The sequence below is a fragment of the Bombina bombina genome, chromosome 4 (genome assembly GCF_027579735.1).
Source record: "Bombina bombina isolate aBomBom1 chromosome 4, aBomBom1.pri, whole genome shotgun sequence".
NCBI lineage: Eukaryota > Metazoa > Chordata > Amphibia > Anura > Bombinatoridae > Bombina > Bombina bombina.
The window spans coordinates 512,455,030-512,470,711 of NC_069502.1; the positions used below are offsets into that span (position 1 = coordinate 512,455,030).

The 15,682-nt window shown below is 38.7% G+C and overlaps 1 protein-coding gene across 5 annotated transcripts in view; it reads left to right on the top strand.

Annotated features, from left to right (window-relative positions):
- Positions 1-15,682, top strand: part of FAM135A (family with sequence similarity 135 member A) — a 672,026-nt gene that overhangs the window by 481,343 nt on the left and 175,001 nt on the right. For 3 of the 5 annotated variants that reach the window (XM_053710421.1, XM_053710424.1, XM_053710422.1), the window contains 4 exons: positions 2,596-2,673; positions 4,598-4,647; positions 9,802-9,957; positions 11,718-11,791. In XM_053710421.1, the coding sequence (XP_053566396.1) occupies positions 2,596-2,673; positions 4,598-4,647; positions 9,802-9,957; positions 11,718-11,791 (358 nt within the window). Of the gene's footprint in view, positions 1-2,567; positions 2,674-4,597; positions 4,648-9,801; positions 9,958-11,717; positions 11,792-15,682 lie in introns of all 5 variants that reach the window. The other 2 variants (XM_053710425.1, XM_053710423.1) reach the window with 2 other exon arrangements.

A 15,682-nucleotide genomic window follows, 5' to 3' on the forward strand; every position in this document is an offset into this window, starting at 1 on the left:
AGGAGATTGTTGTTCCTTCACTGTGCCCTAATCCTTCATCAAAGAAGGAATGTCTGTTGCACAATCTTCATGTGGTTCGTGCTTTAAAGTTCTACTTACAAGCAACTAAAGATTTCCGTCAAACATCTTCATTGTTTGTTGTTTATTCTGGTAAACGGAGAGGTCAAAAGGCTACGGCTACCTCTCTTTCCTTTTGGCTCAAAAGCATCATCCGTTTAGCTTATGAGACTGCTGGACAGCAGCCTCCTGAAAGAATTACTGCTCATTCTACTAGAGCAGTGGCTTCCACATGAGCTTTTAAAAATGAGGCTTCTGTTGAACAGATTTGTAAGGCTGCGACTTGGTCTTCGCTTCATACTTTTTCCAAATTTTCCAAATTTGATTCTTTTGCTTCTTCGAAGGCTATTTTTGGGAGAAAGGTTCTACAAGCAGCAGTGCCTTCCGTTTAAGGTCCCTGTCTTGTCCCTCCCTTCATCCGTGTCCTAAAGCTTTGGTATTGGTATCCCACAAGTATGGATGAATCCATGGACTCGATACATCTTACAAGAGAAAACATAATTCATGCTTACCTGATAAATTTATTTCTATTGTGATGTATCGAGTCCACGGCCCGCCCTGTTTATTAAGACAGGCAATATATTTTTATTTAAGAAAAAAAAAAAAATCTTCAGTCACCACTGCCCCTATAGTTTCTCCTTTTTCTTCCTAGCCTTCGGTCGAATGACTGGGGGGTGGAGCTAAGGGAGGAGCTATATAGACAGCTCTGCTGTGGGTGCTCTCTTTGCCACTTCCTGTAGGGAATGAGAATATCCCACAAGTATGGATGAATCCGTGGACTCGATACATCACAAAAGAAATAAATTTATCAGGTAAGCATTAAATTATGTTTTTTTGTTTTTGTTTTGGATTACTGACCCCAGGTAACTGTGTCTTACCCCTGCAAAAGGTTTAAACACCTGAAAGAAACCGCCAGTGAAACAATCAGGAGTGTCAGTCTCACATTGTCAGCAATAATCAGCGGCTTTCTGCTTGAGAACTGCAATGCTTGTGGCTTACGAGCTGGACTACATCTAGGTGTTTAACCCCTGTGTGGGGCTTAAAGAGAAATGAAAGTCAAACTTAAATTTTCATTACTTCAGAGCATGCTGTTTTACACAACATTCCATTTTTCTATTATTAAGTTTTTTTATTTGTTCTCTTTGTATCTTTTGTTGAGAAGCATACCTTGGTAAATATCCTGGGCACTGTATGGCAACAGCAATAACACTATACATGAAACCCACATTTTTACTTTCATGATTCAGATAGAGAATTTTAAACAACTTTCTAATATACTTCTATTATCTAATTTGTTTCATTCTCTTGGTATAATTTGTTGAAGGAGCAGCAATGCACTAATGGTTTCTAATTGAACACATTAGTGAGCCAATCACAATCGGTATATATATATGCAGCCGCTAATCAACAGCTAGAACCTAGGTTCTCTGCTGCTTCGGAGCTTGCCTAGATAAACCTTTCAGCAAAGGATAACAAGAGAAGGAAGCAAATTAAATGATAGAAGTAAATTGGAAAGTTGTTTAAAATTGTATTCTCTATCTAAATCATGAAAGAAAATGTTTGGGTTTCATGTCCCATTAACAATGTTATGTATTGTTTAGCATTACAGGGCATCAGTTTTTGCAAATGTATAACATTACAAATATTGTAAACTTTTGGAAAGTAATTTGGAAATGTTTTTAAAATTGCATGCGCTGTTGGAATCATGCTATGGTCAGTAACACAAATATTGCATGGCTTAATGAATAAGAGCGTGCCATTTTGCATCAGAATGTCCCTTTAAAATAAAAGAAAGCTCAAATTTACATTCTAGTTAGAACCAAGCTTTCACAATCAGACCAAACATCAATTTTGTTCTAAACCATTTAGTAAATATATCAGTTGTTGGAATTATATTTTATGCATGATTTGTAGAAACTGTACTTTGGGTGGGATTGTGGGAGGGCCTAACTTCTGGGAATGGCAGCTTGCAGATGTAGAGGCCATTTTTTTAATGTGTTTCAATTTAGCCAAATTTGGTACACCTTCAGCTTTAATGTTTTAGATGCCAAATTTACACAATGAAATTATGATACCTTAGCTGTATGAATTTCTCTATTTTTTGTTTATTTTCTTGTTGGAATTTTGCAATGCTGCGCTCTATTTTTCTTTTAGGTCTTAGATTATCTTTTTGTTTTCCTCCTTTATTTTCTGCTTCCTTTCTAATATGATGTACATTTGTCATCTTGTATATGTGTTATGGCATTAAATGTGCGTATTTGTGCAATAACTTGCTATTAGCATTGTTGCATCTTCCTTTACATAAATACATTTGTAGTTGCTATTAACCAGCTGAAGAGTACCTCACATAGCAGTGTTTCAGTGTACATCATAATGAAACTACTAATCCTACTAAGCTCTCTGTGCTTTACTTCACGGCCCTTTCCTCACTCGTTACTAGACTTTCAGTAGCCCTTCTTGCTAACATTAAGTTAAGTCCTAAAGCACAGATCCGAAAGGAATATAATTAGTACATATGTGTGCCATCCTTACAATCAGCCAAGCTCCGCATGCAGGTCCTTTATGATCGTCTCTTCAGAAGAAAAAGTCCATGGGCCCCTAGAGACGCCACCCTGGGTATGTTGGTGTGCACAGTCACTTAATATAGCTATTATAGTCTGTGATGTACTATTATTGTCTTTAAAACCATTTCTTGGTGTAAAACGATTCTTCTCTAGCCCTTTAAATTGTATTACTATATTATTTTAAGACTTGCATAAGTCATAATAACAGTGGAGCTCTAGTATTGGATGAGCAAAAAATAATTTTGCAATTTTAATTTTGTATTAAATCACTTGAACTACTGTCCTGTCCATTGTCTAGCAGATGATCCCTTGCTTACTTGGTGCTGTTAGACTGTGTATGGGAAATATAAATAATAGCATCCTAGCTATTCATATTTTAGATGGATCATTTCTGCAATTGGGTATAGAAAGTTCCAGACAAAATTGGAATGCACATGGGTTAATTTCAGTTTTGAATAGAAGCATTTTTTAAATATTTATTTACTAGCAAAAATGCTTCCAGTAAAAGCTATAGCTGTATTTATGCTTGGTACACTAACATTTTAAACACAGCACACAGAACCTAAGGTGCTTGTATCATCTGGCGAAGACTCAGTTTAATAGCTCACATGATAAAGGCCCCACTGGCACTCTAAGCAGCTGCAGTAATTAAAATGGTGGTGCACAGAAAATATCCAGCGATGCTTCACATGCATGTGCAGAGAAAAATGTTAACATTAAAAAAGTGATAATATACTAGAAGCATTTTTGCAAATACATGTATATTGCAAATATGTTTCTATTCAAATACAAAATGAATCTATGTGCATTTAAATCTTGCCCAGAAGGTCCCTTTAAGATGTTAATTGAGGCAAAAAGGGCTGATTTTTTATTTATTTTTTTTTAAAAAAGGGTGTCATTCACTCTATTCAAATTTCCAGTTTGTTTACTTTGTATTTACTGTGCATAACCATTTAAAATGGCCATTATATTTGAAAAATGACATGCTCTTATTTGTTTGGGCATGTCATTTTAAGATTAGCAACCCTACAACTCTGTGTTTAAACCCCTACCCCCAAGGGGTTAATCATATAGTAGATGTGTACTGCTGGTCCTGAGCAGAAACTGCAACTGATTCATCTAACAGTGCTAGTCACATGACCCAGCTATGTAACTAGAGCTGCTAATGGATTAGCTGCAGTTACCAACCAGGACTAGCAGTGCTCTGTGTAGAAAAAAACTGTACTTTTACTATGGGTTTAACCCCTTTGCAAGGCCTGATAATATAAACCTCTCCGCTCATTCAAGATGATATAAAATTATCCACCAGCACTGTGAGATACCTAATGAAATTTTAAAAAGACAGATTTTGCCATAAAGGGAATTGCACTTGGAAACAAAAAGCATGAGATATTGTATTTCTAATTTGCATATCTTACCCAGAGTTCCCTGGTGCATTGGTAATAATGTATACAGAGTTCTTCTGGAGTAAAGCAAGCGGAGATACTTGCCTAGATTTGCTAATTTTCTATACAATAGTTCTATGGCTCTTACTTTTATGAAATGGAGGATTTTAATCTCATAATTTTATCTCCATCATAACTCAAATGAGAATTGCAAATTAGTATTGTTGTTTACACTCGGTCCCATCTTTCAAAATCCAAACTATTCTGAAATCCAAACCATTTGTGGTCCCAAGCAGTTTGGATAAAGGGTTTTCTACCTGTGTGTGTGTGTGTGTGTGTGTATTTATATGTATATGTGTGTGTGTGTATATTTATATGTGTGTGTGTGTGTATGTATTTATTTATATGTATATGTGTGTGTGTGTGTATGTATTTATTTATATGTATATGTGTGTGTGTGTATGTATTTATATGTATATGTGTGTGTATGTATATATATATATATATATAATTGGAATTGTATGTCTGTTGCTGTTTTTACTGCATGTGCTTTTTGTTTAAATATTTATATGTCCAATTTTACTTCTTCAGAAAAAATCGATGTAGACACTCGTCTATCCGAATTATGTGAAGATGTTAAGGTATGTGTTTTTATTCCCTTAAATCTTCTGTAACCTATTTTTGGCAACATTGTAAAGAATTTCTAAGTAATCCAGAGATGGTATTTTTATATATATATACATTTCACACATACCACACTCCAAAGTCCAGATCTCTTAGGTGTTGATAAAGACTTTTCTTCTATAAGGTACAACAAGTCCACGGATTCATCCTTTACTTGTGGGATATTATCCTCCTGCTAACAGGAAGTGGCAAAGAGCACCACAGCAGAGCTGCCTATATAGCTCCTCCCTTAGCTCCACCCCCCAGTCATTCTCTTTGCCTATTTTAAGTATGTCTAAGTACTAGGAAGGGTAAAGTGAAAGAGGTGATAAGACATGAAATTTTTTCTGACGGAGGTCAGGAAATCAAAGATTTTAACCACCTGCCGAGCTCTTCATTCCATTCCTCAGCCGTCAGTGGCTCAGTGTACGGAGGTAATCAGACTAATGGTAGCGGCAATGGACATAGTTCCGATTGCTCGCTTACATCTCAGACCACTGCAACTATGCATGCTCAAACAGTGGAATGGGGATTATGCAGATTTATCTCCTTGGATAAATCTGGATCAAGAGACCAGAGACTTTCTTCTTTGGTGGTTGTCACAGGATCATCTGTCCCAGGGAATGCGTTTCCGCAGGCCAGCGTGGGTCATAGTGACGACGGACGCCAGCCTATTGGGCTGGGGTGCAGTCTGGAATTCCCTGAAAGCACAGGGTTTGTGGACTCAGGAGGAGGCTCTCCTCCCGATAAATATTCTAAAACTGAGAGCTATATTCAACGCACTTCAGGCGTGGCCTCAGCTGGCTTCGGCCAGATTCATAAGATTCCAGTCGGACAACATCACGACTGTAGCATATATCAATCATCAGGGGGGAACAAAGAGTTCTCTAGCGATGATAGAGGTTACCAAAATAATTCGATGGGCAGAGACTCACTCTTGCCATCTATCAGCAAACTATATCCCAGGAGTGGAGAACTGGGAAGCGGATTTTCTAAGTCGTCAGACTTTTCATCCAGGGGAGTGGGAACTCCATCCGGAGGTGTTTGCACAATTGATTCAGCAATGGGGCACACCAGAATTGGATCTGATGGCGTCTCGTCAGAACGCCAAACTTCCTTGTTACGGGTCCAGGTCAAGGGATCCTCAGGCAGTACTGATAGATGCTCTAGCAGTACCCTGGTCGTTCAACCTGGCTTATGTGTTTCCACCGTTTCCTCTCCTTCCTCATTTGATTGCCAGAATCAAACAGGAGAGAGCTTCAGTGATTTTGATAGCACCTGCGTGGCCACGCAGGACTTGGTATGCAGACTTGGTGGACATGTCATCTCTTCCACCATGGACTCTTCCACTGAGACAGGACCTTCTGATTCAAGGTCCGTTCCAGCATCCAAATCTAGTTTCTCTGCAGCTGACTGCTTGGAGATTGAACGCTTGATTTTATCAGAGCGGGGTTTCTCTAAGTCGGTCATAGATACCTTGATTCAGGCTCGAAAGCCTGTCACTAGGAAAATTTATCATAAGATATGGCGTAAATATCTTTAGTGGTGCGAATCCAAAGGCTACTCATGGAGTAAGATCAGGATTCCTAGGATTTTGTCCTTTCTCCAAGAAGGATTGGAGAAGGGGCTATCAGCTAGTTCCTTAAAGGGACAGATATCTGCTTTATCAATTCTACAGCACAAGCGTCTGGCAGATGTTCCAGACGTTCAGTCGTTCTGTCTGGCTTTAGTTAGAATTAAGCCTGTGTTTAAACCTGTTGCTCCGCCATGGAGTTTGAATTTAGTTCTTAAAGTTCTTCAAGGGGTTCCGTTTGAACCTATGCATTCCATAGATATTAAGCTTCTATCTTGGAAAGTTCTGTTTTTAGTTGCTATCTCTGCGGCTCAAAGAGTTTCTGAACTATGCATTGCAATGCGACTCGCCTTATCTTGTTTATCCATGCTGATAAGGTGGTTTTGCGTACCAAACCTAGATTCCTTCCTAAGGTTGTTACTAATAGGAATATCAATCAGGAAATTGTTGTTCCTTCTCTGTGTCCTAATCCTTCCTCTAAAAAGGAGCGTCTGTTGCACAACTTGGACGTGGTTCGTGCTTTGAAGTTTTACTTGCAAACAACCAAAGATTTCCGTCAAACATCTTCTTTGTTTGTTGTCTATTCTGGAAAACATAGAGGTCAAAAAGCTACGACTACCTCTATTTCTTTTTGGCTGAAAAGCATCATCCGTTTGGCATACAAGACTGCTAGACAGCAGCCTCCTGAAAGGATTACAGCTCACTCTACTAGAGCGGTGGCTTCCACATGGGCTTTTAAAAATGATGCTTCTGTTGAACAGATTTGTAAGGCTGCGACTTGATCTTTGCTTCATACCTTTTCCAAATTTTACAAATTTGATACTTTTGCTTCTTCGGAGGCTGTTTTTGGGAGAAAAGTTCTTCAAGCAGTGGTGCCTTCTGTTTAACTATCTGTCTTGTCCCTCCCGTTCATCCGTGTCCTGTAGCTTTGGTATTGTATCCCACAAGTAAAGGATGAATCTGTGGACTCGTCGTACCTTATAGAAGACAAGTAAATTTATGCTTACCTGATAAATTAATTTCTTCTATGGTACGAGTCCACAGCCCACCCTGTCATTTTAAGACCGATTATATTTTTTGATTTTAAACCTCAGTCACCTCTGCACCTTTTAGTTTCTCCTTTTTCTTCCTGTACCTTCAGTCGAATGACTAGGGGGTGGGGCTAAGGGAGGAGCTATATAGACAGCTCTGCTGTGGTGCTCTTTGCCACTTCCTGTTAGCAGGAGGATAATATCCCACAAGTAAAGGATGAATCCGTGGACTCGTCGTACCATAGAAGAAATTAATTTATCAGGTAAGCATAAATTTACTTTTTCTTTCAATACAAAGCAGTGTCTATTTTGTAATATTTCAGTACGAAGGATTATATTGATGTTGGACTGCTACTAAAGAAAGTACTCTTGTAAAACTAATAGACATTTGAAAGCTATACAAAATTCTAATTTCAGTGAGGGATGGCATAAAGCCTAATTTTGATTTTTGATGCATTATCTTACTCCTGCCAATAATCTTAATATATTAAGGATGCATGCAATTAATAATAATTTATACTATAGCTATACTATAATCGCGTCCGTCGCCAGTTGCGCACGCATCCTCAAAGGAATGGTGGCTGTGCGAGGCAGCCAAAAGAATGTTGGCTGTGCGCGCAGCCAAAAGAATCCGCATTCTTTGGATTCTTTCACCACCCTGCCATTTTCGGAATCCACCTGAATGCAGCGTAGGCAAACGCAGCATTAAGAGAAAAAATGCAACCGCCTGCACGAAATAACAAAAAAACCTATCCGCCCGCACAAAGTAATAAAATAAATCTAACTGCCTGAACGAAGTATTAACAAACACCTAAACCGCCAACCCCCACATTGCAATAAACCTAATTAACCTAATAACGCCTAAACTGCCAAACCCCCACATTGCAATAAACCTAATTAACCTATTAAACCCTAAACTGCCAACCCCCACATCGCACTTAACCCCCTAAACCGCCAAACCCCCACATCACAATAAACTTAATTAAACTATTAACTCCTAAACCATCAACCCCCCACAACGCAAATAACTAATTTAATTACTAAGCCCCCTAACACCCCCTAAATTAACCCCAATTACATAAACTAAAATACAATTAAAATTCTAACATTAATTTCAAAATTAAATCTAAAATTAAATTTCAAATAATTAATCTAAAATTACAAAAAATAAGTCTAAAATTACAGAAAAAATAAACAAAATTATCAAAAATAAAAAAAATTAAACCTACTCCCTTATATAAAAAAAAGGAATGCAAGGTACCCCAAATTGAATGTGGTACCTTCCATTCAATTTTTTGTGTACGACGGAGATCGGATGAAGAGGAGCCTCCACGGCGCTGAAGACCGCCGCTCCAGATCAGCGCATCAGGGAAGAACACTTCGCACCTTTTAAAGGCAGTAAAAGAGCTGAATCTTTTGTAAGAGCAATGCCCATACAAATGCCCCTTTAGGGGCAATGGGTAGCTTAGGTTTTTTTAGACTTAGTTTTTGGGTGCGGTTTAATGTTAGAGGGTAATTGGTAATGTTTTTTAAGTTAAAGAGCTGTTTAACTTAGGGCAATGCCCTACAAAAGGCCATTTTAAGGGCTATTGGTAGTTTAGTATTAGAATAGGTTTTTTTTTTATTTTGGGGTGAAAGGGGAATGTGGTACATGGGAGTTAATGGGTTGTGCAGTGTTTCTCAACTCAAGTCCTCAGGACCCGTAACAGTCCAGATTATTTCACCTGTGCTCTAGTTAAGATATAATGAAACTCTGGCCTGTTAAGGGTCCTGAGGACTGGAGTCTAGAAACACTGTTCTAGAGTGTGCTTAGTCCGCCATTCAGAGGCTCCATGTGCTTTAACTGGTGGATTGCACATAGTTTAACAGATAAAAACTGGAATTTTAAACGTTTTTTATTATTTTATATTGTAAAGCTGCTTAGAAATGCTTGTCCCTTTTAATCACTTTTAAATTTTGATTTAAATTTGTTTTTGAATACAAGCTCTCTTTATAAATGTGCATTTAGGAAGCACAACATGGGCAGATGTAGCTCCTGAGCACAAACATGTCTACAGCATTTAGCTCTGCGGAATCTGTTGGCGCTCTACAAATAACCGATAATAAAAATAATAAATAATCTTATGCTCTCCACTATAGAATCTCAAAACTTAAAATAAAGTTACAGAATGTTACATTCAGAGAAAAAGTTGTGTTCAGTATTTAAAATATGCAACAAATGTCTAGCTGGGTATTGAAAGGACATGAAGTTCAAATTAAACTTCCATTTTATAGACAGAGATTGCATTAAAAAACATCTTAACGCTCCAAGTTACTTCTATTATCAAATGTATTTGACTTTCTCTTGGTATCATTACGATATCTACACTCACCTAGTCAAGCAGTTTGTTTCCATTATGATTATGAAGAGACCTGTGCAATCTTGTCTTCAATATTCTACATATGAGAACACTTTAGATTTTAACATATGAAGTAACTAATGTGCAGTAAAATAAGATGTGTTTTTTCTTTCTTTATTGTTGCACCAGAAATTAGAAAATCCTGATGAACTGGCAGAATTAATAAACATGAATCTCGCACAGCTTTGCTCACTGCTGATGGCTCTCTGGGGACAGTTTCTTGAAGTGATCGTCTTGCAAGATGAAATTGTGGCCTTGGTGGCACAGGAGCATCATACACTGAGAGTAAGCAAACCTGTTTCACCTGTATGTGCATTTACTCTTCAGTCATTCCCTGAAACAATAGTATGTTTACAAGTCAGAAGTCAACATACCATAGTTGAGATTCACAACATGGGCATGCTAAAAGACCAATATTAAGCAATATTTTGACTTTCAGCCCTTCACACCTCATGTCAGAGGACTGAAACTTCATAACCTTTATTAGAAGTTTAGTGAATCCGCCCATAGCACCTTGTGTGTTTAAGGGCCATAATACCCAAATGTTGAAACACTTGAAAGTGATGCAGCATAGCTGTAAAAAACTGACTAGAAAATATCACCTGAACATCTCTATGTAAAAAAGAAAGATATTTTACCTCAAAAGTTCCTCAGTAGCCACATCCCATTGTAAAGGATTCTAAGCAGCAAATCAGTATGTCTGTCCCGGGACAGCCAAAGGGATGAGCCTTGTGCACTCTCATGTTATTTCCCTATTCAGTGTAGAGAAGTTTACAATGAAATCTCATGAGAGTTAAGTCAAATATCATGAGATCACAGTAAAAGAGTTCATGACCTCAGCACTGTTGATGCTGATTGGCTGCAGTTCATTTCTTCATTTTTTATTTTATTTTACCTGCAGCTGAGCAGCAGCTGAGTATAACTTTTTACACAGAACTTACTCTGCTGAGGAGATTGTGAGGTAAAATGTCTTCCTTTTTTACATAGAGATGCTCAGGTGATATTTTCCTGTCTGCTTTTTACAGTTATACTGCATCAGTTTCAAGTTATTTAGCATATGAGTATTATGTCCCTTTAAAAGAGGGGGAAAAAAACATTTATGTAAAAATTTAATCTTAAGCGTTTATTTGTCCACTGTTATGTATGAAATAGGACATATAGTGTCAGAAAACCGTAATGCATCTCTTTGGTTTACAACTTGAACACCTTCTCATAACGTGGGGTTTATTCTGTATATGGGTAATTATTATAGTGTGCTCATAAATTTAACAGAGAAAGAAAGCAACATGTTCATTATATTCAAAACGGTTATAAAATTCTATTTTTTTTTTATAATTTAACTATTTTTATTTATCTCCCGAGTTAAAGAATTTAAGGATTTCAGCACACAGTGCAGTTTAGTTTTGCAATAACAGTTACAATATTTTGTTGTACTTTTTGTGCAATATTAGGGGGAAAAGTTATTTAACATATGGTTTTAATCCCAGGATGAAACAGGGCTTTTCAAAATGTAATAAAATGAAATGAGATTGTATAACAGATACTGTCTTCACTCTTCTGCCTTCTAAATATACATTATCATTTTAGGCAGAGCAATTTATGTCCCTGAGGGGATATCAAGATGTGATCTTGTATTTATCGTACTATCCTGAAAGGAATGTCTGCTGAGTAATGCCTGGGTACAGCTATTACAGATTATTACATTTACATTTTAAAATATTCCAAATGAAGTGTTTTAAAGGGAAAAAATCAGGCAGTTTATACTAAGGGCTGTTTGCCACCTGTATTCATTTTTTTTTCTAAATGTCCCATATATTTCTGGTCACCTCACGACTTAATGGACCTTGATGAGAATCTGATTGATGCCAGCAGTTCATGAACTAAGGTTTTCAGTAAACAAAGTGCAAGCTTGAGGTTCAGGCCTTTCCTTTCTAGACTAACCATGTTACTTGTAATTTTCTCACATCAGATTGCCTATATAGCAAGTGAAAAAAATGTTGTTTTTTTGTTATGTGTTTTTTTTTTTGTTTGATTATTTTTTTAAGGTGCGCAGGTTTGCTGAGGCTTTCTTTTGCCTTGAACACCCCAGACAAGCAGCCCTTGCATATCAGGAACTGCAGTAAGTATTTATGAGGTCTTTTTTTCCTATTTGTCCTTTTAAATTGTTGCATTTCATATCAGTGAAAAAGCATTCTTTATACAGAATCAATGGATCTCAAAGTATACACTTCTAGAAAATACAGCTCAGCATTGGGAAATAGCCACTGGCTTTTGCATTATACACTAATTTATATTCAGTCATGTTACTGCATAGCACAATTTACAATTGCAGATACAAAGTAATGCTTTGTTGAAGAGCATAACTAGGTAGGCTCAAGAGCAGCAATGAATTTCTTTGAGCTAGCTGGCCTGGTGATTGACTGCTGCACATATGTGCCTCTTGCCATTGGCTCTCCAAATGTCTTCCGATAGCTCCCGGTAGTAAATTGCTGTTCCTAAAACTGCTCTTCAAAGAAAAATTAACAAGAGAATGAAGCAAATTTGATAATAGGAGTAAACTGAAAAGTTGTTTAAAATTGCATTCTCTATCTAAATCATGAGTATTTCATTTTGACTTTACTCTCCCTTTAATGGCCAAAATGCAGTACCAGTGGTGTTAGAGAAATAATTAAAAAAAAACAGTTTGTTTAAATACCCGTATTGTTCCGCATATAGACTGCACCTGATTATAGGCCGCACCCTTAAAGTTTGCTGCCATTTTAAAGAAATTAGAAAACTTAACAGCCTGCATTTGTTAATAGGAACAGCCTGAAAAACAATGTTCAAGTGAGCAGATCTGCATGCAGTGAGATTTGTTTTTACCCTGTGAGATAAGCAGCATATGCAGACATGCTCACATGATGACCTGCAGACACAGACTGACTTTTTCTAGGGGGACCAGGTAACCACACCAAGCCTAACAAATTAAATCTTCAATGTTTGCAAGTGATTGAGAGCAGCTCTCCTAAATGTGCAAGCAATGAGTCCCAATGCAGGGTGCTAGCTCCCAGGGTTTCCTTTTCCACTTCTCCAAGACTATAGAATAAAACAAAGGAAAGGTGTTGTACTCGTTAGTAATTTCAAATGTGAAAAAAGCCTTTATTCAGCCATTACAGCTGTAATAGCTAAATAAAAGCTTTTCCATCTTAATATGGGAAGAGTCCACAGCTGCTTTCCTTACTTGTGGGAAATACTGAACCTGGCCACCAGGAGGAGGCAAAGACACCCCAGCCAAAGGATTAAATACCTCCCCCACTTCCTCATAACCCCATTCATTCTTTGCCTTTCGTCACAGGAGGTTGGCAGAGAAGTGTTAGAAGATTTGGGAGTAGTCTCTTATGGAGGGTAGTACTCTTCGAGATGGGACTGGAGTTTTAAGTAGTCCTGTCAGCCTCTTAGTGAGAGCATGGATGAAAGTTAGAGTCCGGAGATGCAGGGAGAGTCTTTCTGCGAAACCATCCGACTTATATTAACAGCTCCATAGGCAATCAGCGTTAACGAGTTTTGCTGCCTGCTTTCTTCACTCAAGTCCATGTCAGAAGCGATGCTACTATCTGTCACACTTGAAGGGCCGTGTTCCTGTTCCACGGCGTAGATTCTGGTAAGATAGTTTCATATTTTATTCATGTATGATAATGTAAGAAGACAGGGTCACAGTGTGACTCTTTTATCTGTATAGAATCAAGGGTTAATATCTCCTTAGGGGAATAATCTTATATGTTTATTTGATTTTATGCTGCTTTTATGTGTGAGATGTTATGGGCTCATAGGCTGTTATGGAATATAAAGATTTCACTTTCACTTTGAGAGCCATGCAGCTTACAAGCTTGGCGCGCTTTCTCATAGCAGGGACGGTACTGCCTTGTGCACCATGTGATTCATTCCCTTTTTCATGACCGGGTGTCTATCAGAGAGGAGTCATAAATCTCTGTACTGTCTGGGTCATAGGAGGTGGTGAGTGCCCCAGCCCCTGGGGTATATGGGTGCCATTTCTTTGAATAAAATAAGATGTTTTATTTCTCTAGTTCTCCGGTTATTGCACTAGCGATGGAGGATTCTGTTACTTTAGAGGTCACTTCCTCTATTCCTAATGAGTAATTCCTGTTTATATGGTGAGGAGGCCTTAGTTCCGCCCTCTCAATTATGTTCCATATGCCTTGATAATGTGACATGTTTGATACCACGGAGCCGTCCACCTCTGAGGAGTTGTCATCCAGTGAGGTGCATACCCTACATTCTTATATCTCTACACATGCAGTTTTCCCGTAGCATTACTGATCCTCCATCTGGAGGGGGCCTTTTTTACCAGACGTTACTGAGCAGTTCAGACGGCGGTGTCTGCGGCATTTAATGCTTTACCTCGCCCTGCTAAGCGCAAGCGAAAGGTTACATATTTCACTCCTTCCCAGAGTACATCAGATAATTTATTGGATTTAACTGAGGGTTATCCGAGGAGGAAGTTTTTTCTGAGACTTGAGAGTATGAACATTCTGGGTCGGAGTCTGCTGCCTCTAAACCTCCGGCTGCGGAGGAACCAAACTTTAGTTTAGGAATTTGCGCTTTCTTCTAAAAGAAGCTTTTGGCAAATTCAGAGGTTCCAGAGGCAAAATTGCCTGATGAACCTTTAATTCCTAAATTGGATAGAGTTTGAGGACAGGGTGGTACCTTATCCTTCCCTACTCCTGTTAGATGTCGAACATTATTAAGAATGAATGGTACAGGATTGGATTCCTTTTCCCACTATTCTCCCTTCAACAAATTGTCCCCGGTCCTGGATGTGAGGTTCCGTCCCTAAATGGGATGGCATTATCTTCACCCTTGCTAAACGTACTACTATCCCGCTTGAGGATAGTTCTTCATTTGAAGAGCCCATGGATAAAAGATGGAAGCTTTGTTAAGAAAGATGTTTCAACACACGGGATATTTGTTTCAACTGGCGGTTACTGGAGAAACTACCTTCTGGTGTGACTCCTTATAGGATTTGATCGGGTTGGAGGATCCACTCGACGTTACTCAGAAAAGATTTACGGCCTTGAGGGTTGTTAATTCTTTTATCTGTGCTGCTATTAGGCGGTTTATTCGCTTGTATGCTATGGCTTCAGCTTTTTCTGTTCAGGCCCGTCGGGCTCTGGCTGAAGTCATGGTCTGCGGATATGACTTCTAAGGCTAGACTTATTCCCTCCATCCTGATCTAATTTTGGATTTTTGGGCAATATACAATGCTCTGAAGGCTTAGCCTCTGATGGGTTCATCCCAGTTAATCAGATTCCAATCAAACAATATATCTTTCTGTGGCTTACATCAACCATCAGGGGGGAACGAGAAGCTCCCTAGTTTTGACGGAAGTATCTCGGATTCTGGTGTGGGGGAGACCCGCATTTGTTCGCTGTCAGCGATCCACATTCCGGGTGTGGACAACTGGGAAGCGGATTCCTCAGCAGACAATCCTTTCATCCGGGAGAATGGTCTCTCCATCCTGAGTGTTTGCAGAGATTTGCAAGAGGAAGATCTTATAACGTCTCAATACCAAGCTACCGAGATAGGGGTCGAGGTACAGGGATCCTCAGGCGGAGCTAACAGATGCATTAGCGGTGCCTTGGAGCTTCAATCAAATTTATCCTTTCCAACCGTTACCACTACTTCCTAGTGTAGTGGCTCGAGTCAAGCAGGCATCAGTGATACTGACTGCTCTGTCTTGGCCGCGAAGGATATGGTTCGCCGATCTAGTGGGGATGTCATCATTTCCTCCGTGGAAGTTACCTTGCTGACCAAGGTCTCTTTGTTTATCAATGCCTAGATTTTCTGAGGCTGACTGCATGGAGATTGAACGGTTAGTCCTAGCCAAGAGAGGGTTTTCTGAGAGAGTTATTTTTACTCTCATTCAAGCTCGTAAGCTGGTTGCTCATTGCATCTATCATAAGGTGTGTTCTTTAGGATGATCTGGAGAAGGGCTTTTCTGCAAGTCTTCGAC